A 25,662-nucleotide genomic window follows, 5' to 3' on the forward strand; every position below is an offset into this window, starting at 1 on the left:
TTGAATGCCCTACTCCTTGAAGTTTGCAATTGTGTAGAAAATATATGTATATATTTAGCTCAAAATATTTTTTTTTACCCTTTAGTGTGTGTGTGCCTTACTGTATTTATAATGGGATTCTCTTTTCAACAGCACAAGTTTTAAAATCGCTGGAGGACGTCTTTAACCTTTTTAAACGTCAACAATCGGGTGTTGTAGTAACACAGCCGGATATCCTGCGCGCCCAGTTCCGTCTCTGAATATACCAAACGGATGTTTGCATCCAGATATTTATATCCCTTATAATATATTTTTGTTGTATCTGTGCAGACCTATGCTGGAACATTGTTAATGTGGGAGGCCACCCGTCTGCAGAGGGAGACTACCAAAGGTCGGCTCTTTAACGTTAGTGTACCAAAGAGAGACGATTGAAACTGACTTGATAGCACAGTGATAATGGTGGGTTGGTGTGCTGTACCGGGTTGTAACACACAGGAAGATGAAGATATTCTTTATCATTGCTTGCCGGCGAATGATATGCAAAGATGCAGACGATGGTTAGCAGCTATACAAAAGGATGTCAATTTACCAGTGGAAAGGCATAAACATTTCTTAGTGTGCGAACACCACTTCAGACCAGAGGAATATGAAAGGGATTTGATGGCAGAGACGATGGGTGCCAAACATAAGAAAAAGCTCAAATCCACCGCGATTCCCTCCATATTTCCATGGACTGATGACATTTTGAAGAGAATTCAGCCACACCGAAAAAATGTGAATGCGGCCGGAAGTGGTATGTTGCTGGTAGGTTTGCGAATTTCCCTGAGAAACACTGCCACCAAAACTGAACGTTAGCGCCCCCATTATGCAAAATTCGGCTAGCTAAACAGCTAGTTTTTTTTTTTTTTTTCCAAAGCCTCAATTTCCCAATATTGGGGACCAATGAAAATGTATAATATCTGTGTCATAGTTTCATAATCAAATATCACATGCCAGGGCAGTTTATCAACTACAATGCTTGCAATGTAGTACTTGTAACCATACTAGTGCAGTGTTGTGATGCAGGTCTGATACATATAGGTAAACATGTAGCGTCATAGAATTAGGAATTAGAATAATAGAATGGACAAACTACACTACATACAAAAGTATGTGGACATCTGCTCGTCGAACATCTCATTCCAAAATCATGGGCATTTATAATAATATAATAATAATAATAATATGCCACTTAGCAGACACTTTTATCCAAAGTGACTTACAGTCATGCGTGCATACATTTTTTGTGTACGAGTGGGCCCGGGGATCGAACCCACTACCCTGGCGTTACAAGCGCCGTGCTCTACCAGCTGAGCTACAGAAGACCTCCATTTAATATGGAGTTGGTCCCCCTTTTGCTGCTACAACAGCCTCCACTCTTCTGGGAAGGCTTTCTACTAGATTTTGGAACATTGCTGCAGGGACTTATTCCATTCAGCCACAAGAGCATTAGTGAGGTCGGGCACTGATGTTGGGCGATTAGGCCTGGCTCGCAGTCGGCGTTCCAATTCATCCCAAAGGTGTTCAATAGGGTTGAGGTCAGGGCTCTGTGCAGGCCAGTCATGTTTTTCCACACCTTGAGGGTTTATGACACAGCCCCTCTAGTAATTTAAGACGATCTCTATGGAGAATGACCTCTGTGTTATGACACCTCTCTGTCCTTTTCTCTTGTCTCCATTGTAGAGTGCAGTTGGCAGAATCGGTGCCAAACCAAAAGGTGAGCCTGCCACAACAACAACAGGAGCAGCATCCCGGATGTCAACATCAGTGGTCCAACAACCTGCTGTAGTTCCTGTTGCTTTTTCACCGCAGACTGTGAAGGTCAGACTGCAGTCTCTTGTGGTATCCAGGGGGAAGTTTCCCCTAGGTACAGATCTAGGATCAGCTTCCCCTCCCCCAATCCTAACCATAACCATAATTGGGGAAAATGCAGAACTTACACAAGCTCATCGTCCAGCGGCAACTTCAACCCTATGTAACCGGTATGAAATGGCTAGCTAGTTAGCGGTGCGCGCTAGTAGCATTTCAAATCGGTGACGTCACTCGCTCTGAGACCTTGAAGTAGTTGTTTCCCTTGCTCTGCAAGGGCCGCGGCTTTTGTGGAGCGACGGGTAACGGTGCTTCGAGGGTGACTGTTGTCGATGTGTGCAGAGGGTCCCTGGTTCAAGCCCAGGTAGGGGCGAGGAGAGGGACGGAAGCAACACTGTTACACCTACACCCTCTTGCTCATATGCATTTACCATCACTCCTCTAAAAATATGCTTAGAATGCCCAGTGTTGCAGATGTGATCTGTGTAAAATATGGTAGCACGCATGGAGAATGACCGCTGTGTTATGACACCTCTCTGTCCTTTTCTCTTGTCTCCATTGTAGAGTGCAGTTGGCAGACTCGGTGCCAAACCAAAAGGTGAGCCTGCCACAACAACAACAGGAGCAGCATCCCGGATGTCAACATCAGTGGTCCAACAACCTGCTGTAGTTCCTGTTGCTTTTTCACCGCAGACTGTGAAGGTCAGACTGCAGCCTCTTGCTCACATGCATTTGCAATAAGTCCCCCCAAAATATGCTTAGAATGCACAGTGAAAAACTCAAATAATGGCAATGGAAAACATAAAATTAATAACTCACGATCTACAGCAATCCTTTAAATTGACCACAAAAAAATATGAAATACTTAAGATGCTTAATAAGTGACAACAAATATAAAGATAATTTTATTCCATTACTCAACTCTATGAAAGTAGATCTAATTAAATTGAATAATCTTCCAATAAATCTTCCAGGTAAATTAAACCTCTTTTAGAATGGTTGTTGTATTTATTTTAGATAATCCCAACTACCCCACCAAAGACATTCTTTAAAATGTATACTCGGTCATAAGACTTTATATGGGCAAATACAATTCATAGAATAAAAAGGAAAGTTTGACATCTAAGTCTGAGGGTGGTTTTAACCTTCCAGACTTGGAATTGCATCAACTCGCTACCCAGGGCTTTTACTAGCGACATATAAATGCATTAAAGAGGAACAATGGGAACATATTGAAGATGCGCATTCTCATCCCCAGAATCGTTTTAAGTGTACATTTTTCAAAGGATGAAGCTAAAAACATTAACAACTTCATAGTTAAGGACACTGTAACGAAATGGAAGAAAATGAAACGTATTCTACAAACAAATATCACTTCCTGATAACACAACCTTATGGAACCATCCTTGGATAGCATTTCAGATTTCACAGATAAATTGGTCCACATAGAAAACTAAAGGCATAGAAAACCGTAAATAACTTGGTAACAGCAAATACATGTATTTATTTCCATGACAGAATTAAAAAGTAATTTTGGCCTGACTAATGTAGATAGTTTAAATACATGCAACTTAAAAGTTGAATCTGCAATAGGTAAGCAGCTTGGTTTTAAGAAATCAACTGTGGGAGCAATTATTAGGAAATGGAAGACATACAAGACCACTGATAATCTCCCTCGATCTGGGGCTCCACGCAAGATCTCACCCCATGGGGTCAAAATGATCACAAGAACGGTGAGCAAATATCCCAGAACCACACGGGGGGACCTAGTGAATGACCTGCAGAGAGCTGGGACCAAAGTAACAAAGCCTACCATCAGTAACACACTACGCCGCCAGGGACTCAAATCCTGCAGTGCCAGACGTGTCCCCCTGCTTAAGCCAGTACATGTCCAGGCCCGTCTGAAGTTTGCTAGAGTGCATTTGGATGATCCAGAAGAGGATTGGGAGAATGTCATATCAGATTAAACCAAAATAGAACTTTTTGGTAAAAACTCAACTCGTCGTGTTTGGAGGACAAAGAATGCTGAGTTGCATCCAAAGAACACCATACCTACTGTGAAGCATGGGGGTGGAAACATCATGCTTTGGGGCTGTTTTTCTGCAAAGGGACCAGGACGACTGATCCGTGTAAAGGAAAGAATGAATGGGGCCATGTATCGTGAGATTTTGAGTGAAAACCTCCTTCCATCAGCAAGGGCATTGAAGATGAAACGTGGCTGGGTCTTTCAGCATGACAATGATCCCAAACACACCGCCCGGGCAACGAAGGAGTGGCTTCGTAAGAAGCATTTCAAGGTCCTGGAGTGGCCTAGCCAGTCTCCAGATCTCAACCCCATAGAAAATCTTTGGAGGGAGTTGAAAGTCTGTGTTGCCCAGCGACAGCCCCAAAACATCACTGCTCTAGAGGAGATAGGAATGGGCCAAAATACCAGCAACAGTGTGTGAAAACCTTGAAGACTTACAGAAAATGTTTGACCTGTGTCATTGCCAACAAAGGGAATATAAAAGTATTGAGAAACTTTTGTTATTGACCAAATACTTATTTTCCACCATAATTTGCAAATAAATTCATTAAAAATCCTACAATGTGATTTTCTGGATTTTTTTTCTTCTCATTTTGTCCGTCATAGTTGACGTGTACCTATGATGAAAATTACAGGCCTCTCTCATCTTTTTAAGTGGGAGAACTTGCACAATTGGTGGCTGACTAAATACTTTTTTCCCCACTGTAAATGTACTTTTAATCTGTCTGTCTGCATATTTCAAGACATGTCATATGAGGATGTAGTGAGATACCCGGTGGGTTGGACGATTCTCTTTTCATCACTCACCTTAAAAAACGTATACTAAAAACTTGGAAATCAATCAATCCTCCATCGTTAACACAATGGAAAAATCGAATGATAATTGAAATATTGAAAGTGCGTGGGCTAGGGAGAGAAACAAAATGGTGCAGTTTCAGGCCATGTGGCAAACAATAATGCAGGGTCTGGGCATGCGGGTCTGTGCATGGGGGTCTGGGCATGGGGGTCTGGGCATGGGGGTCTGGGCATGGGGGTCTGGGCATGCGGGAATGACCACTGTGTTATGACACCTCTGTCCTTTTCTCTTGTCTCCATTGTAGAGTGCAGTTGGCAGACTCGGTGCCAAACCAAAAGGTGAGCCTGCCACAACAACAACAGGAGCAGCATCCCGGATGTCAACATCAGTGGTCCAACAACCTGCTGTAGTTCCTGTTGCTTTTTCACCGCAGACTGTGAAGGTCAGACTGCAGCCTCTTGTGGTATCCAGGGGGAAGTTTCCCCTAGGTACAGATCTAGGATCAGCTTTAAGCTTGGGCGGTGGCTTGCGAAAGTATTCACTCCCCTTGGCATTTTTCCTATTTTGTTGCCTTACAACCTGGAATTAAAATGGATTTTTGGGGGGTTTGTATCATTTGATTTATACAACATGCCTACCACTTTGAAGATGTAAAATTTTTTGTGTGTGAAACAAACAAGAAATAAGACAACAAAACAGAACTTGAGCGTGCTTAACTATTCACCCCCCCCAAATCAATACTTTGTAGAGCCACCTTTTGCAGCAATTACAGCTGCAAGTCTCTTGGGGTATGTCTCTATAAGCTTGGCACATCTAGCCACTAGGATCTTTGCCCATTCTTCAAGGCAAAACTGCTCCAGCTCCTTCAAGTTGGATGGGTTCCGCTGGTATCCAGCAATCTTTCATTCATACCACAGATTCTCAATTGGATTGAGGTCAGGGCTTTGACTAGGCCATTCCAAGACATTTAAATGTTTCCCCTTTAAACCACTCGAGTGTTGCTTTAGCAGTATGCTTAGGGTCATTGTCCTGCTGGAAGGTGAACCTCCGTCTCAGTCTCAAATCTCTGGAAGACTGAAAGAGGTTTCCCTCAAGAATTTCCCTGTATTTAGCACCATCCATCATTCCTTAAATTCTGACCAGTTTCCCAGTCCCTGCCGATGGAAAAACATTCTCACAGCATGATGCTGCCACCACCATGCTTCACTGTGGGGATGGTGTTCTCGGGGTCATGAGAGGTGTTGGGTTTGCACCAGACATAGCGTTTTTCCTTGATGGCCAAAAAGCTCAATTTTAGTCTCATCTGACCAGAGTACCTTCTTCCATATGTTTGGGGAGTCTCCCACATGCCTTTTGCCGAACACCAAACCTGTTTGCTTATTTTTTTCTTTAAGCAATGGCTTTTTTCTGGCCACTCTTCCGTAAAGCCCAGCTCTGTGGGGTGTACGGCTTAAAGTGGTCGTATGGACAGATACTCCAATCTCCGCTGTGGAGCTTCGCAGCTCCTTCAGGGTTATCTTTGGTCTCTTTGTTGCCTCTCTGATTAATGCCCTCCTTGCCTGATCCGTAAGTTTTGGTGGGCAGCCCTCTCTTGGCAGGTTTGTTGTGGTGCCATATTCTTTCAATTTTTTAATAATGGATTTAATGGTGGGATGTTCAAAGTTTCTGATATTTTTTTATAACCCAACCCTGATCTGTACTTTTAATATAATAATAATTTGTCCCTGACCTGTTTGGAGAGCTCCTTGGTCTTCATGGTGCCGCTTGCTTGGTGGTGTTGCAGACTCTGGGGCCTTTTAGAACAGGTGTGTGTGTGTATGTGTGTGTGTATGTATGTGTATATATATATATACACACTGAGATCATGTGACAGATCATGTGACACTTAGATTGCACACAGGTGGACTTTATTTAACTAATTATGTGACTTCTGAAGGTAATTGGTTGCACCATATCTTATTTAGGGGCTTCATAGCAAAGGGGGTGAATACATACAGTGGGGCAAAAAAGTATTTAGTCAGCCACCAATTGTGCAAGTTCTCCCACTTAAAAAGATGAGAGAGGCCTGTAATTTTCATCATAGGTACACGTCAACTATGACAGACAAATTGAGAAAAAAAAATCCAGAAAATCCCATTGTAGGATTTTTAATGAATTTATTTGCAAATTATGGTGGAAAATAAGTATTTGGTCACCTACAAACAAGCAAGATTTCTGGCTCTCACAGACCTATAACTTCTTCTTTAAGAGGCTCCTCTGTCCTCCACTCGTTACCTGTATTAATGGCACCTGTTTGAACTTGTTATCAGTATAAAAGACACCTGTCCACAACCTCAAACAGTCACACTCCAAACTTCACAATGGCCAAGACCAAAGAGCTGTCAAAGGACACCAAAAACAAAATTGTAGACCTGCACCAGGCTGGGAAGACTGAATCTGCAACAGGTAAGCAGCTTGGTTTGAAGAAATCAACTGTGGGAGCAATTATTAGGAAATGGAAGACATACAAGACCACTGATAATCTCCCTCGATCTGGGGCTCCATGCAAGATCTCACCCCGTAGGGTCAAAATGATCACAAGAACGGTGAGCAAAAATCCCAGAACCACACGGGGGGACCTAGTGAATGACCTGCTGAGAGCTGGGACCAAAGTAACAAAGCCAACCATCAGTAACACACTACGCCGCCAGGGACTCAAATCCTGCAGTGCGAGACGTGTCCCCCTGCTTAAGCCAGTACATGTCCAGGCCCGTCTGAAGTGCATTTGCATGATCCAGAAGAGGATTGGGAGAATGTCATATGGTCAGATGAAACCAAAATATAACTTTTTGGTAAAAACTCAACTCGTCATGTTTGGAGGACAAAGAATGCTGAGTTGCATCCAAAGAACACCATACCTACTGTGAAGCATGGGGTTGGAAACATCATGCTTTGGGGCTGTTTTTTCTGCAAAGGGACCAGGACGACTGATCCGTGTAAAGGAAAGAATGAATGGGGCCATGTATCGTGAGATTTTGAGTGAAACCCTCCTTCCATCAGCAAGGGCATTGAAGATGAAACGTGGCTGGGTCTTTCAGCATGACAATGATCCCAAACACACCGCCCGGGCAACAAAGGAGTGGCTTCGTAAGAAGCATTTCAAGGTCCTGGAGTGGCCTAGCCAGTCTCCAGATCTCAACCCCATAGAAAATCTTTGGAGGGAGTTGAAAGTCTGTGTTGCCCAGCGACAGCCCCAAAACATCACTGCTCTAGAGGAGATCTGCATGGAGGAATGGGCCAAAATACCAGCAACAGTGTGTGAAAACCTTGTGAAGACTTACAGAAAACGTTTGACCTGTGTCATTGCCAACAAAGGGTATATAACAAAGTATTGAGAAACTTTTGTTATTGACCAAATACTTATTTTCCACCATCATATGCCAATAAATTCATTAAAAATCCTACAATGTGATTTTCTGGATTTTTTTTTCTAATTTTGTCTGTCATAGTTGACGTGTACCTATGATGAAAATTACAGGCCTCTCTCATCTTTTTAAGTGGGAGAACTTGCACAATTGGTGGCTGACTAAATACTTTTTTTCCCCACTGTATGCACGCACCACTTTTCCGTTATAAATTTTTTTGAATTGTTTGAAACAAGTTATTTTTTCATTTCACTTCACCAATTTGGACTTTTTTGTGTATGTCCATTACATGAAATCCAAATACAAATCCATTTAAATTACAGGTTGTAATGCAACAAAATAGGAAAAATGCCAAGGGGGATGAATACTTTTGCAAGGCACTGTACCATATAAACCGTATACCGGGTATATGGAAATAGCCACAGGATGTTTTTTCAATACCGTATTAACATGTTTTTTCAATACATTTTTATATTTGTAGCTACTTAAGTAAATACCTGCAGTCAACTTGTGCAATACGTTAGGAGATTAATCAGATCGCATTCTTTATTTCACCTGTCACATTATTTTACATTATGAAGTTTACCGTAGCTACACATCAGTCAGTGTTGTTTTGCTGATAGAATGAAAACCCGTTTGTGAATTCCCATCCTAGTGGAGAAGTGCTTCTGAAGCACAAAATGTGTCTGAGCAGAAATTACACTGACCAAAAAATATAAAACCCAACATGTAAAATGTTGGTCCCATGTTTCATGAGCTGAAATAAAATATCCTACTATTTTCCATATGCACAAAAAGCTTATTTCGCTCAGATTTTGTGCACGAATTTGTTTACATCCCTGTTGGTGAGCAATTCTCCTTTGCCAAGAAAATCCATCCACCTGACAGGTGTGGCATATCAAGAAGCTGATTAAACCGCATGATCATTACACAGGTGCACCTTGTGCTGGGGACAATAAAGGCCACTCTAAAATGTGCAATTTTGTCACACAACACAATGTCACAGATATTTCAAGTTTTGAGGGGGCGTGCAATTGGCATGCTGACTGCAGGAATGTCCACCAGAGCTGTTGCCAGAAAATGTAATGTTAATTTCTCTACCATAAACCACCTTCAACGTTGTATTAGAGAATTTGCCAGTACGCCTAACCGGCCTCACAACCGCAGACCACCTGTAACCACGCCAGCCCAGGGCCTCCACATCCGGCTTCTTCACCTGCTGGATCATCTGAGACCGGACAGCTGATCAAACTGTGGGTTTGCACAACTGAATAATTTCTGCACAAACTGTTAGAAACCGTCTAAGGGAAGCTCATCTGCATGCTCGTCGTCCTCACCCTCACCATGGTCTTGACAAATGCTCACCTTTGACGATGGCCACTGGCATGCTGGAGAAGTGTGCTCTTCACAGATGAATCCCGGTTCAACTGTACCGGGCAGATGGCAGACAGTGTGTATGGTGTTGTGTGGGCGAGCGTTGTGAACAGAGTTCCCCATGGTGGCGGTGGGGTTATGGCATGGGCCAGCATAAGCTATGGACAACGAACACAATTGCATTTTATCTATGGCAATTTTAATGCACAGAGATAGCGTGACGAGATCCTGAGGTCCATTGTCGTGCCATTCAACTGCCGCCATCACCTCATGTTTCAGCATAATAATGCACGACCCCATGTCGCAAGAATCTGTACACAATTCCTGGAAGCTGAAAATGTCCCAGTTCTTCCATGGCCTGCATACTCACCAGACATGTCACCCATTGAGCATGTAGGAGAGTGTGTTCCAGTTCCCGCCAATATCCAGCAACTTCGCACTGCCATTGAAGAGGAGTGGGACAACATTCCACAGGCCACAATCAACAGCCTGATCAACTCTATGCGAAGGTGATGTGTCACGCTGCATGAGACAAATGGTGGTCACACCAGATACTGACTGGTTTTCTGATCCACGTCGTCCCTACTTTAAAAAAATATTATATCTGTGACCAACGGATGCATATCTGTAGTCACAGTCATCTGAAATCCATAGATTAGGACATCCATTAGTTTATTTCAATTGACTGATTTCCTTATATGAACTGTAACTCAGTCAAATCTTTGAAATTGTTACATTTTGCGTTTTATATTTTTGTTCAATGTACAATAAGAAGCATTTTAGGTCTTCGTTTACAAAACGCAGAAAGTTATTTCTTATGGGTTTTCTTATTTTTTTCCTGTGTGAAAAACGCGACGCCTACGTTTAACTTGCTAGTTATCTATACTGAACAAAAATAAACACAACGTGTGACAATTTGAACAATTTTACTGAGTTAGTCCCCAGCACCTGTGTATTGATCATGCTGTTTAATCAGCTTCTTGATATGCCACACCTGTCAGATGGATGGATTATCTTGGCAAAGGAGAAATGCTCACTGGCAGGGATATAAACACAATTGTGCACAGAATTTGAAAGAAATAAGCTTTGTGCGTACGGAAAATTTCTGGGGTCTTTTATTTCAGGTCTTGAAACATGGGACCAACACTTTACATGTTGCGTTTCTATTTTTGTTCAGTGTAAGTAAGTGGCTGAATTAATAAAGGTGACGTGGCACCATATTGTGTTGGCTTTCTGCCGTAATTTAGAAGTCAAAGCCCTTTGGATGAGATACCTGTACAGCTGCCACTGCTATCTTTTTATTTTTTATTTTTTTTTCTTAGCCTGTCTGCACCCCCCCCCCCTCCCCTCCCCATCTTCTCCGAGCAGAGCAGGCAGGCCCGTTGCCCTAGCGACTCCAGACTCCACACAGACACACCGTGTACGCATGCTGCTCCAGAGCCAGCACTGTTCTTCCTTCAGACAAGCATGGGTCAAAACTTTGTTCATTTGCACAATGTCTCTCGTTCACATTCGCTTGCAAATGTCCAAACGGTAGCGCCTACCTAATATATGTATAACTTTATGAGCTGGATTGCCTGTCTTTGCAATTTGTTGTTTATTTTTATTTGTGCTCATCATATTTAGCTAGCAGCCTCCATGGAAGTTACTTGGGCTAATTTTGTTAGCATTCTGGTAGACTCCCAATGGACTTTAGCGTTTTTTGGCGCGCCCTTGTGTACTAAACCGGTAATACCGTAAATCCCGGGATGTGTGAAGTACAGTATGATGATATGAAAATCTGGATAACGCCCAATCAGCTTCTCCAATCCTAACCTTAACTAGAATAGTGGAAAATGCAGAACTTACAACATATCAGCTCCCAGGGGCAACTTCAACCCTACACCCTCTTGCTCATATGCATTTACCATCATTCCTCTAAAAATATGCTTTAAAGTGCATATTGTTGCAGGTGTGATCTGTGTAAAATATGGTAGCACGCATGGAGAATGACCGCTGTGTTATGACACCTCTCTGTCCTTTTCTCGTCTCCATTGTAGAGTGCAGTTGGCAGACTCGGTGCCAAACCAAAAGGTGAGCCTGCCACAACAACAACAGGAGCAGCATCCCGGATGTCAACATCAGTGGTCCAACAACCTGCTGTAGTTCCTGTTGCTTTTTCACCGCAGACTGTGAAGGTCAGACTGCATGCTCGTGTATATGCATTTGCAATGAGTCCCCCAAAAAGATGCTTAGAATTATGGTAGAAAATTCCCAGGTTTTCCAGAAATCCCGGTATGAGGTTTCCAGGATTTCCTGCTTATTCCCTCTTGATTCTGTGAATCATCCACCTAGGATTTCTGGAAAAAACCCGGAAATATTGGGAAAGTTAATGGAATTTTTTCTTAGAATATATAGTGTTGTGTTGCAGATCTGATATTCTTGAAGCATGGTAGCATGCATGGAAAATGACAACTCTCCCCCTTTGCTCCACTCCACATTGTAGAGTGCAGTTGACAGACTTGCTAGTGGGCAGATGACAGCAAGAGCAGCATCCTGGAGGTATCAAACTTATAAAGATGCAAAAGTGAGTATGGTACTGTTAAGATAATTTATTAACTAACTATTTCAGTGTCTCTGTGCGTCTCCCAAAAGATTGTAAGGCTTTTGGATCAAGAAACGGACAGAGCCTTAGTGCAATAGCCAGGTCTTTATTCAGAGAATTCTGTTATCACAATTTCAGGGTCCATCTTTTATACACACACGTCATACAAAAATCCCACACCTCTTTAGGCGGGCTGTAGTTTTCCACTTGAAAACTGCTCTCCTGACCATCAGGTCACACACACACACACACACATACATACACACGTTCTTATCATAGTCTCGCTCCTCCCTAAATTGGGAGGCCTCTTTATCTTGGTTTCTCAGTTGTCTGTAGACAGTTCTCCTTGTCCTTTGTTGTCTGGTCTAACTCCTACTCACATTGCTAAATAGTAACACAATGTCATAATCTTTACTGGTCCTACACTCACACATTACCAGGTAGTAGATTCTAACACATCTCACACAGTTTCGGAGTGTAATAATTAGTCACTACTAAGAAAGTACTAATCATACTTAAAAACAAGAACATTTCACAACTATATTTAAGGGTGGAACATTTAGTCATTACTTTTAACCTGTATATATTTTAATTTCTATATCAGGTACAAAAATCTACAAAATGACAAATTCCATCCACAATCCTGTTCACCTTTCTTCTGATCTGTGTGGACGGAAAATGTGCAACTACATCTTTCTTATGGCCCTTTATTTTAATGTAGGTCAGTTTTCGAGTTGGCTCATCACTACGAACCAGAGTACTTACGGGACCGTGGGAGGCAGTTGCAGATAATTTAGTGCGGGGTCGTTTCAAAGCTATCCCCAGAAACCTAATGGCAATCCCTGGCCTGGGCCATGCGATGTTGGAGGAAGTGCTGAAGTTGGTAACTAAAGAATGCGTCACCTTAGTTTCTATGCGCTTCAACTCCGTCCTACGCCAGACTAGTCCCCTTTCACTTAAAACCTTCAACTGGACCACTGTGACTGACGAGTGGAAGACCTCGGCGCCGACCTTCCTCAGTTTTCTATCCGCTAGCTCAGCTACAGCGTCCTTGAATCCAAATACAACCAAATCAGCTAAAAGTTCCATGGTGGCCATGGCTGGCGCCTTACTACTTAGGGCTCGCTCAAAGAATATGTGTGCACCCATGTACAGGACCTCAATGTTGCTACGGCAAGGACGAACCAGGACCAGATGCCAAAACAAGCTTGCAAAAATGGGAGTTTGTGTTTCAAGTCACAGTAGCTTAACAAAGAGGAGAGAAATTACACTTTCCTATGATAAAGACTTTGCTGCCTGCCATACCCGGACCGCTATTGAAGACCAACCAATAAGCCCACCGACCAGCCCACCTCATCCAGTGGTGAGTGGAGATGAACATCCGGTATGTTTTCCTACATACAGCGCCTTCAGAAAATATTCACACCACTTGACTTTTTCCACATTTTGTTGTGTTACAGCCTGAATTTTAAATTGATTAAATTGAGATTTTGTGTCACTGGCCTACACACAATACCTCATAACGTCAAAGTGGAATAATGTTTTTGATTTTTTACAAATTAATTAAAAATGAAAAGCTGAAATGTCTTGAGTCAATAAGTATTCAACCCCTTTGTTATAGCAAGCCTAAATAATATTTAACTATTGCTTCACAAGTCACATAATAAGTTGCATGGACTCACTCTGTGTGCAATAATAGCGTTTTTTATGACTACCTCATCTCTGTACCCCACACATTGAATTATCTGTAAGGTCCCTCAGTCGAACAGTGAATTTCAAACACAGATTCAACCATAGACCAGGGAGGTTTTCCAGTGCCTCGCAAAGAAGGGCACCTATTGGTAGATGGGTAAAAATACAAATAAATTGACATTTAATATCCCTTTGAGTATGGTGAAGTTATTAATTACACTTTGGACGGTGGGATTTCACCATGAGGTCAATGGTGACTTGAAAACAGTTACAGAGTTGAATGGCTGTGATAGGAGAAAACTGAGGATGGATCAACAACATTGTAGTTACTCCACAATACTAACCTAATTGACAGAGTGAGAAGAAGGAAGCATGTACAGAATAAAAATATTCCAAAACATGCATCCTGTTTGCAACAAGGCACTAAAGTAATACTGCAAAAAATGTGGCAAAGCAATTCACTTTTTGTCCTAAATACAAAGTGTTATGTTTGGGGCAAATCCAATCCAATACAACACATCACTGAGTACCACTCTTCATATTTTCAACCATAGTGGTGTCTGCATCATGTTATGGGGGTATGCTTGTCATCGGCAAGGACTAGGGAGTTTTTTTAGGATAAAAGGAAACGGAATAGAGCTAAGCACAGGCAAAATCCTAGAGGAAAACCTGGTTATCTCCTTTCCAACAGACACTGGTAGACAAATTCAACTTTCAGCAGGACAACAACTTAAAACACAAGGCCAAATCTACACTGGAGTTGCTTACCAAGAAGACATTGAATGTTCCTGTGTGGCCTAGTTACAGTTTTGACTTAAATCGTCTTGAAAATCTATGGCAAGACTTGAAAATGGCTGTCTAGCAATTATCAACAACTAACTTGACAGAGCTGGAAGAATCTTCAAAATAATAATTTGCAAATATTGTACAATCCTTGTGTTCAAAGCTCTCAGAGCACGTGTCAAACTCATTCCACGGAGGGTCGAGTGTCTGCGGGTTTTCACTCCTCCCTTGTACTTAATTGATTAATTAAGGTCACTGATTAGTTAGGAACTCCCCTCACCTGGTTGTATAGGTCTTAATTGGACACATTAAAAGGAGAAACCAAAAACCAGCAGACACTCGGCCCTCCATAGAATGAGTTTGACACCCCTGTCTTAGAGAGTTACCCAGAAAGACTCACAGCTGTAATCGCTGCCAAAGGTGATTCTAACATGTATTGACTCAGGGGTGTGAATACTTATGTAAATGAGATGTCTGTGTTTCATTTTCACTAAATTTGCAAACATTTCTAAAAACATGTTTTCACTTTGTCGTTATGGGGGATTGTGTAGATGGGTGAGCTATATATAAATAAATAAAATTGAATCCATTTTGAAATCAGGCTGTAACACAACAAAATGTGGAATAAGTCAACGGGTATGAATACTTTCTGAAGGCACTGTAGATAGTTGTAGCATTATTCCATAGTGTCAGTCAAGACTTAACTTATGCAGGACCCTTCCATCATGACTGTACTTTCTTATGTCAGGATGACTTGGTGGAAGATCCTGTGTTCCTGTGTGGCTTAACCCGCCAACTAAAATGGCGTTTTTAGAGTTGTGGCGATATTGCGATACTCAATGTTTTTCAAAAGAAAACACGAAGCATGCCAAACTCTTTGGTCCTTTTAAACCTGCTTTATGTCAAAGTGTGCGCTTCATCTTTTGTTTCCTTGCCACGATACTTCTGAGTATCGCGATACTAATATCGTCACAACCCTAGTAGTTTTGCTTACACCTGTGACAGTGACTGAGGAGTGCTTGATTTTAGTTGGGAGTTCAGTTTTCACTTTTGGGACTATTCCATTGGTTCCTTCCGTTGCACTGGTTAATAACTGCACATTATGTTCTAAATTTATACAGATGACACCTTTGTCACCGGAGGACGGAGATCCCGGTTGCTCTGGAGAGAATGTAGCGGAGACTACTGTTGTGTTGCCAGGCAGTGACGATGACGATGCCGCTGCGCTGACGGATGAGGAGTTCTGGCAGTTCTCCAGGGAGCAGGAGGAAGATGAGGATGATGAAAAGGCGTACACGAACTCAGTCCAGAGGAAACAGGGGAAACGGGTGAGATTTGATGGAATTAATATCTGGAATGCAACCAAATGGGTAGCCTGTTGTAACTGGGCATTACTATACGAGAGGGAGGGTATATCATGGAGGGAGGGAGGGAGGGTATATCATGGAGGGAGGGAGGGAGGGAGGGTATATCATGGAGGGAGGGAGGGAGGGTATATCATGGAGGGAGGGAGGGAGGGTATATCATGGAGGGAGGGAGGGAGGGTATATCATGGAGGGAGGGAGGGAGGGAGGGAGGGTATATCATGGAGGGAGGGAGGGAGGGTATATCATGGAGGGAGGGAGGGAGGGTATATCATGGAGGGAGGGTATATCATGGAGGGAGGGAGGGTATATCATGGAGGGAGGGAGGGTATATCATGGAGGGAGGGTATATCATGGAGGGAGGGAGGGAGGGAGGGAGTGTATATCATGGAGGGAGGGAGTGTATATCATGGAGGGAGGGAGGGTATATCATGGAGGGAGGGAGGGAGGGTATATCATGGAGGGAGGGAGGGAGGGTATATCATGGAGGGAGGGAGGGAGGGTATATCATGGAGGGAGGGTATATCATGGAGGGAGGGAGGGAGGGAGTGTATATCATGGAGGGAGGGAGTGTATATCATGGAGGGAGGGAGGGAGGGTATATCAGGGAGGGAGGGAGGGAGGGTATATCATGGAGGGAGGGAGGGTATATCATGGAGGGAGGGAGGGAGGGAGGGAGGGTATATCATGGAGGGAGGGAGGGAGGGTATATCATGGAGGGAGGGAGGGAGGGAGGGAGGGTATATCATGGAGGGAGGGAGGGAGGGTATATCATGGAGGGAGGGAGGGAGGGAATATCATGGAGGGAGGGAGGGAGGGAGGGTATATCATGGAGGGAGGGAGGGAGGGAGGGAGGGAGGGAGGGAGGGTATATCATGGAGGGAGGGAGGGAGGGAGGGTATATCATGGAGGGAGGGTATATCATGGAGGGAGGGAGGGTATATCATGGAGGGAGGGAATATCATGGGTGTTTGGTTGAGGATGAACTATTTTATGATGTTTAGAATGATTGAATTGACTCCAGATCTGTCCACACAGTTCTCTGCGAAGAAGTTCTTCAAAGTGCAAAGGAAAAATAAAGGTGTGTAAAACAACGAGGATATTCATTAGTAGTGTTGTCACGATACCAACATTTTACTAATGATACGATACCAGGCCGTGTATCACAGGGGAAAGATTCAGTGGCCTAGACTCCTGTTCGCCCCGTCCCTCGGACGCTTGTTCCCGTTCTCTAAACGTTATGCGCACATGTAACACAAAAGACCTGCCACTGATAGTCACACTTCTACTCAATGCAACACATTTTGAATTTAACTTCACACTGTATAACAGAATACTGCATACAATGGCTAATTTGTTCATATTTGCAAAGGCCTACCTGTGATTTGGCTGGAGGAATGGGAGGAAGGAATATTCATGCATCATGATCTGCATGTCATTGTGTCAGTCAGGGGAAAACGCTGCATCATGATCTGCATGTCATTGTGTCAGTCAGGGGAAACCACTGCATCATGATCTACATGTCATTGTGTCAGTCAGGGGAAACCACTGCATCATGATCTACATGTCATTGTGTCAGTCAGGGGAAACCACTGCATCATGATCTACATGTCATTGTGTCAGTCAGGGGAAACCACTGCATAATGATCTGCATGTCATTGTGTCAGTCAGGGGAAACCACTGCATCATGATCTACATGTCATTGTGTCAGTCAGGGGAAACCACTGCATCATGATCTACATGTCATTGTGTCAGTCAGGGGAAACCACTGCATCATGATCTACATGTCATTGTGTCAGTCAGGGGAAAACACTGCATGAAACCTACTTTCCTCCTCAGTTAACACAGACACCCCCCTTCCTCACACACTCTCTCTGTCTCCCTCACTTTCATAAACACACACACACCACTCTCTGTCTCCTTCACTCTCTCTCTGTCTCCTTCACTCTCTGTCTCCTTCACTCTCTCTCTGTCTCCTTCACTCTCTCTCTCTGTCTCCCTCACACTCTCTCTGTCTCCCTCACTCTCTCTCTCTGTCTCCCTCACTCTGTCTCCCTCACTCTCTCTCTCTGTCTCCCTCACTCTCTCTCTCTGTCTCACTCTCTCTCTCTCTCTCTGTCTCCCTCACTCTCTCTCCGTCTCCCTCACTCTCTCTCTGTCTCCCTCACTTTCATAAACACACACACACACACACACACACACACCACTCTCTCTCCTCTCCCACAAACATACACACACTGCTCCCAACTTTAAAAACGTTACGCACCAAACAATGTAAGGAGCACCAGAAAGAGAGATTTTTTATATAGTTAACCCTATATGAATATACACTGCTCAAAAAAATTAAAGGGAACACTTAAACAACACAATGTAACTCCAAGTCAATCACACTTCTGTGAAATCAAACTGTCCACTTAGGAAGCAACACTGATTGACAATACATTTCACATGCTGTTGTGCAAATGGAATAGACAACAGGTGGAAATTATAGGCATTTAGCAAGACACCCCCAATAAAGGACTGGTTTTGCAGGTGGTGACCACAGACCACTTCTCAGTTCCTATGCTTCCTGGCTGATGTTTTGGTCACTTTTGAATGCTGGCGGTACTTTCACTCTAGTGGTAGCATGAGACGGAGTCTACAACCCACACAAGTGGCTCAGGTAGTGCAGCTCATCCAGGATGGCACATCAATGCGAGCTGTGGCAAGAAGGTTTGCTGTGTCTGTCAGCGTAGTGTCCAGAGCATGGAGGCGCTACCAGGAGACAGGCCAGTACATCAGGAGACGTGGAGGAGGCCGTAGGAGGGCAACAACCCAGCAGCAGGACTGCTACCTCCGCCTTTGTGCAAGGAGGAGCAGGAAGAGCACTGCCAGAGCCCTGCAAAATGACCTCCAGCAGGCCACAAATGTGCATGTGTCTGCTCAAACGGTCAGAAACAGCCTCCATGAGGGTGGTATGAGGGCCCGACGTCCACAGGTGGAGGTTGTGCTTACAGCCCAACACCGTGCAGGACGTTTGGCATTTGCCAGAGAACACCAAGATTGGCAAATTCGCCGCTGGCGCCCTGTGCTCTTCACAGATGAAAGCAGGTTCACACTGAGCACGTGACAGACGTGACAGAGTCTGGAGACGCCGTGGAGAACGTTCTGCTGCCTGCAACATCCTCCAGCATGACCGGTTTGGCGGTGGGTCAGTCATGGTGTGGGGTGGCATTTCTTTGGGGGGCCGCACAGCCCTCCATGTGCTCGCCAGAGGTAGCCTGACTGCCATTAGGTACCGAGATGAGATCCTCAGACCCCTTGTGAGACCATATGCTGGTGCGGTTGGCCCTGGGTTCCTCCTAATGCAAGACAATGCTAGACCTCATGTGGCTGGAGTGTGTCAGCAGTTCCTGCAAGAGGAAGGCATTGATGCTATGTACTGGCCCGCCCATTCCCCAGATCTGAATCCAATTGAGCACATCTGGGACATCATGTCTCGCTCCATCCACCAACGCCACGTTGCACCACAGACTGTCCAGGAGTTGGCGGATGCTTTAGTCCAGGTCTGGGAGGAGATCCCTCAGGAGACCATCCGCCACCTCATCAGGAGCATGCCCAGGCGTTGTAGGGAGGTCATACAGGCACGTGGAGGCCACACACACTACTGAGCCTCATTTTGACTTGTTTTAAGGACATTACATCAAAGTTGGATCAGCCTGTAGTGTGGTTTTCCACTTTAATTTTGAGGGTGACTCCAAATCCAGACCTCCATGGGTTGATCAATTTGATTTCCATTGATAATTTTTGTGTGATTTTTTTTGTCAGCACATTCAACTATGTAAAGAAAAAAGTATTTAATAAGATGATTTCATTCATTCACATCTAGGATGTGTTATTTTTTTGAGCAGTGTAGTTAGCCCTTTATGAATCCTACCTTTTGAAGTTACCGGTATATCATGCAACACTCACGTCTTTACAATACTTTACACATTTTGAAAAATATTAGTTATTAATGTGTTCAGTGAACCCTGGGCAAAATATCAGCGTGACATATGAAACAATGCATCTCATTTTCCACAGCTGTGCAAACACGTCCTCATGGAACCAGCGTCGATGTCACTCCTGAGTAAGTCCACATTCACTTCCCTGATGATTCCACAAACAGGATGTCAAAATGTCAACATGTCTAAAGGGGATCTTAACATAACCGGGAACTAACTACCTTTTGAGACATCCATCTTTTCTTAAAACTATACTGAACAAAAATATAAACGCAACATGTAAAGTGTTGGTCCCATGTTTCATGAGCTGAAATAAAAAGATCCCAAACATACAAAAAGCTTATTTCTCTCAAATGTTGTACACACATTTGTTTACATCCCTGTTAGTGAGCATTTCTCCTTTGCCAAGATAATCCATCCACCTGACAGGTGTGGCATATCAAGAAGCTGATTAAACAGCATGATCATTACACAGGTGCACCTTGTGCTGGTAACAAAAGGCCACTCTAAAATGTGCCGTTTTGTCACACAACCCAATGCCACAGATATCCCAAGTTGAGGGAGCGTGCAATTAGCATGCTGACTGCAGGAATGTCCACCTCAGTGGTTGCCAGAATTTAATGTTAATTTCTCTACCATAAGCCGCCACCGTCGTTTTAGAGAATTTGGCAGTACATCCAACCGGCCTCACAACAGTACACCACGTGTAACCAACGCAGCCCACATCCAGCTTCTTCACGTCTAAGAACCACCACCCGGACAGCTGATGAAACTGTGGGTTTGCACAACCAAATAATTTCTGCACAAACAGTGACAAACCGTCTCAGGGAAGCTCATCGTATTCACCAGGGTCTTGACCTGACTGCAGTTCGGCATCGTAACCAACTTCAGTGGGCAAATGCTCACCTTCGATGGCCACTGGCACGCTGGAGAAGTGTGCTCTTCGCAGATAAATCCCGGTTTCAACTGTGAACCGAGCTGGCAGTGGGGTTAGGGTATGGGCAGGCATAAGCTATGGACAATGAACACAACTGCATTTTATCGATGGCAATTTGAATGCACAGAGATACCGTGACAAGATCCTGAGGCCCATTGTCGTGCCATTCATCCGCCGCCATCACCTCATGTTACAGCATGATAATGCACAGCCCCATGTCGCAAGGATCTGTACACAATTCCTGGAAGCTGAAAATATCCCAGTTCTTCCATGGCCTGCATACTCACCAATGATAAGAGGCCGTCGGCGCTCTTTTAAAGGTCCTTACTACTGAATAGTGTCTGTTCCAGGTGCGTAGGAGTCAAATAAGAATACTGGAAAAGATGGAGACCAGCATAATGTCAAAAAATGAATAAATCCAAAACTGAGGCTTGAATGCAAAATAAAGATGTTTATTAAAATACCATGGTGCCCAAAAAATCATAGTGCATAAATGAAAGGTGAAAACAAAACAGATGTTTCGGCCTAAGGCCATCCTCAGTGTAAATTGTTGGCACACACCTGGCTTTTACTTCAAGTATAATTGCATATGTCACATCTTTATTTTGCATTCAAGCATCAGTTTTGGATTTATTCCTATTTTTCGACTGTGCCTCCATCTCTTCCTGCATACTCACCAGACATGTCACCCATTGAGCACGTTTGGGATGCTCTGGATCGACGTGTACGACGGCGTGTTCCAGTTCCCGCCAATATCCAGCAACATTGCACAGCCATTGAAGAGGAGTGGGACAACATTCCACAATCAACAGCCTGATCACCCCTATGCGAAGGAGATGTGTCGCGCTGCATGAGGCAAATGGTGGTCACACCAGATACTGACTGGTTTTCTGATCAACACCCATACTTTATCTCTATGCCCAGTCATGTGAAATCCATAGATTAGGGCCTAATTTATTTATTTAAATTGACTGATTTCCTTATATGAACTGTAACTCAGTCAAATCTTTTAAATTGTTGCATGTTCCGTTTGTTTTTGTTCAGTGTAGTCTTAAGTGGCTTTTACATTAACAGCACTTTGTGATGAGCACAATTTAGTTAATTGTCACTTCACCTCCATCCACAGGAATGGTGACTTGTGTGTGAACAGAGACTGTCTCCTGCAGCTCTTCCGGTTGTGCAGGAAGTGTGGATTTGAGTGCGAGGTCAGCTTGCAGGGCCAACAGAGGAGCTTCTCTGTCATTCAGACGTGCCCAGTATGCAGTCACACCAGGAAGTGGATGAGCCAGCCTTCTGTTGCCGAGGAAACCTCTAGAGAAAGAGAGAAGGAGCTACTGAATGGAGAGGTGGGTATTTAGCTATTTACCCAAAACACACCATCACAGAACATTTATAGAATGATGTAGACATGCTAATAGCTGATAGTGAAATGTGTGTTTGTTTCTTTTCGTGAGGAACCATGTAAGGACAGAGACCAGGATGACAGTTGTTCGTTGACGATGGAAATCACTGAGGAGATCTGTGACTATGATGAGGAAAGCGGTCAGTCCTCGGAGAGGGAGAACAAGAGGAAAAGGGGGAAGGAGAGATCAGATGAGACGGAGTGGGAGCCGTCTGATGAGGAAGACATTGTAATGGACTCTGATTCTTCTGAGGATTTGGAAACGGCAGGTTCCTCTGGTCTAACAGAAGAGGCCAACATTGATAATTGTCAGACCGGAATAGAGAAAGAAGAGAGACTTGTGGAGTGGTGCACTGACTGTGGAGCCGAGCCTGTACTCGCCTGCACCACACAGCGCCATAAGAAGCTGTACGCCTGTGGTGTGTGTGTGAGTGAGGTCCAACAAGCTGTTGGATTTGACCAATTCTACATGCGCTTCGAGGACCCGGCCAGCTTCAAGGAACATGTACGACGTGAACACAACACAAAACCTCATTGGTTGCTCTGTACAGACTGCGGCAAGCGTCACTTCAAGAAGGATCATTTGTGCGAGCACAAGATCAAGAGGCTCCGCTGTCGAGACTGTGGTAAACGCTGTCTGAGTGAGCAGGGTCTGTGGAGTCACAGACGTCTCCATCAGAAAGGCCGTGTTTACCCATGTAAGTTCTGCCTCAAGCCATTCAGGACCAAACAGGACAAGCTTACCCACGAAGAGAACCATCGGCATCCTTATCAGTGCTCAGAATGCTCAGAAATATTCAAGAACATTAGACTACGGAACAGACACCTTCAGAGCCACAGAGGTCCAAAGACAGCCGTCCACAGTGGCCAGAAGCCCCACACGTGCCAGGTCTGCCAACGCTCCTATGCCCAGCTGAGCCACCTCAAGTCCCACATGCGCATCCACACAGCGGAGCGGCCCTTCAAGTGCCAGCAGTGTGAGAAGTTCTTCAATCACAACGTCAGTCTGAAGAACCACTTCCAACGCCATCATGGCCCCGGCTCGAGGGAGAGTCGGGAGACAAACTGTGGGACGGAGGAGGAGAGAGAGGAGGAGGAGAGAGAGGAGGAGGAGAGAGAGGAGGAGGAGAGAGAGGAGGAGGAGAGAGAGGAGGAGGAGAGAGAGGAGGAGGAGAGAGAGGAGGAGGAGAGAGAGGAGGAGGAGAGAGAGGAGGAGGAGAGAGAGGAGGAGGAGAGAGAGGGAGAGAGGGAGGAGAGAGAGGAGGAGGAGAGAGAGGAGGAGGAGAGAGAGGAGGAGGAGAGAGAGGAGGAGGAGAGAGAGCGCAAGCGTCACTTCAAGAAGGATAATTTGTGTGAGCACAAGCTCAAGAAGCTCTGCTGTCTAGACTGTGGTAAACGCTGTCTGAGTGAACAGGGTCTGAAGTGTCACAGACGTCTCCATCAGAAAGGCCGTGTTTACCCATGTAAGTTCTGCCTCAAGCCATTCAGGACCAAACAGGACAAGCTTACCCACGAGGAGAACCATCGGCATCCTTATCAGTGCTCAGAATGCTCAGAAATATTCAAGAACATTAGACTACGGAACAGACACCTTCAGAGCCACAGAGGTCCAAAGAGATACATTTGTGACATCTGCGACAAACGTTTCTTCCAGCTTAAACACCTCCAGAAACATACAGCCGTTCACAGTAGGCAGAGACCCCACATGTGCCAGCTGTGCCAACGCTCGTTCACCGAAAAGAGACACCTCAGGGCCCACATGCGCTCCAAGTGCCAGCAGTGTGACCAGTGTTTCAATCGCATAGTCCATCTGAAGATCCACATCCAACGGCATCATGGCCCCGGCTCTCAGAAGCAGGGAGAGAGAGAAGGAGGGGGAGAGTCAGGAACCAAACTGTAGTACTGAGCAGGAGAGAGAGGGGGAGAGTCGGAGCACCATTGAATTGGGTGGCTTTCCTGACTGACTCCATTGCAGACACCTTCCAGATCTCACAACGCCTGGGTAGGTGTTTAAAATATCAGCTGACCACATATGATATAGTAAACTGATGCCCGACTGAGCACCTGATGACGTGGCACTGAACCATTGGTTGAGGCAATGCAACGTCTGAACTGTATTCAGGCAGGAACACCCACTGTATTAGAGGCAACTTCTAGAGAATAAACAGTACAGTGGCAAATAGCTGTATAGTGCTGTAATGAAGAATCTGTTTTGGCAACAGTTGACAGCAGGTTTTCCTCCAAAAACGTATAGAATTACCCAAATCTTCATGGTATGACACCAGATCCTATTAGCAGTGTCTGACCATTCCAAATTGACCCTTTTTATTGGAGACAACTTCTAGAGAATAAACAGTACAGTGGCAAATAGCTGTATAGTGCTGTAAAAGAGGTCTGTATTGAAAATGCCGATTTTCAATAGCGGTGGCCGTAGCTTTCTGCTGAAAAAATACCCTAATGACGCAAATCTGAAGAGATGACCACAGATAGAACAATGTGCCAGATATTTCACCGGATGTACACTGAACGAAAATATAAACGCAACATGTAAAGTGCTGGTCCCATGTTTCATAAGCTGAAATAAAAGATCCCAGAAATGTTCCATACGCACAAAAAGCTTTTCTCTCACATTTGGTGCACAAATGTGTTTACATCCCTGTTAGTGAGCATTTTATCCTTTGTCAAGATAATCCATCCACCTGACAGGTGTGGCATATCAAGAAGCTGATTAAGTATTTGTCTAATAAAAACTATTCTGTGGGGAAAAGCTCATTCTGATTGGCTGGTTCTGGCTCCCCAGTGGGTGGGCCTGGCTCCCAAGTGGGTGGGCCTATGCCCAGTCATGTGCAATCCATAGATTAGAGCCTAATGAATTTATTTCAATTTACTGATTTCCTTATATGAACTTTACTCAGCAAAATCGTTGAAATTGTTGCATGTTGCGTTTATATTTTTGTTCAGTATATAAATGTGAAGCATCCAGTTGGCGTTTCCACTCACTACCAAATATGGTGATCCCCACGGGCCGGCAGTGGGAGAAGATGGAGCGAGATGGATCTTTCTCATCGATTAAACATTTGATCTCAATATAGTTTTCTATTTCCAAAACTAGAATCTGTTGCGAACAGAGTGGACTAAGTTTTGTAGACTTTACCCTTTGCCAAAGCAAAAAAAAAAAAAGTTCCTTACAAGGAATGCAAGGGCGAATTGAAGTATTGCACACGCACTTCAGAGTAGGCGTTCCCTAACGGAAATATGCAAATATAGGATCTCGCTAGCTCGTGCTTGGCTATGCCCACCTCCTTGCTTGTTTTGCTCACTATGATTCATTTGTTCCCATTGGAAACGACAGGCTGTGGTCTATCTTGGGTTAGTTATAAAATATCTTTGGTATGACACTGGGTCCTATTAGAAGACTGTCTGAGGATTCCAAATCACCTCACTTTATTGGAGACAACTTCTATAGAATGAACAGTACAGTGGCTGTATA

The 25,662-nt window shown here is 44.2% G+C and overlaps 1 protein-coding gene across 3 annotated transcripts; it reads left to right on the forward strand.

Moving 5' to 3' along the window:
- Positions 1-227: 227 nt before the first annotated feature.
- LOC121534459 (zinc finger protein 595) lies at positions 228-24,354 on the forward strand. Of its 3 annotated transcripts, XM_045205976.1 has the most exons (13): positions 228-783; positions 1,702-1,839; positions 2,392-2,529; positions 4,954-5,091; positions 11,467-11,604; positions 11,913-11,993; positions 12,733-13,374; positions 15,608-15,814; positions 16,889-16,931; positions 19,913-19,958; positions 21,897-22,116; positions 22,225-23,014; positions 23,780-24,354. In XM_045205976.1, exons 1-13 carry the CDS (start codon positions 436-438, stop codon positions 24,070-24,072), a joined length of 3,222 nt encoding a protein of 1,073 aa, XP_045061911.1. In that variant the 5' UTR covers positions 228-435; the 3' UTR covers positions 24,073-24,354. The 3 variants fall into 3 exon arrangements, with proteins under 3 accessions (XP_045061911.1, XP_045061912.1, XP_045061913.1); XM_045205977.1 differs by lacking the exon at positions 12,733-13,374; XM_045205978.1 differs by lacking the exons at positions 228-783; positions 1,702-1,839; positions 2,392-2,529; ... (1 more) ...; positions 11,467-11,604; positions 11,913-11,993 and having other exon boundaries at positions 12,595-13,374.
- Positions 24,355-25,662: the final 1,308 nt, after the last annotated feature.

This window comes from Coregonus clupeaformis, chromosome 21, assembly GCF_020615455.1.
Source record: "Coregonus clupeaformis isolate EN_2021a chromosome 21, ASM2061545v1, whole genome shotgun sequence".
Classification (NCBI taxonomy): Eukaryota; Metazoa; Chordata; class Actinopteri; order Salmoniformes; family Salmonidae; genus Coregonus; species Coregonus clupeaformis.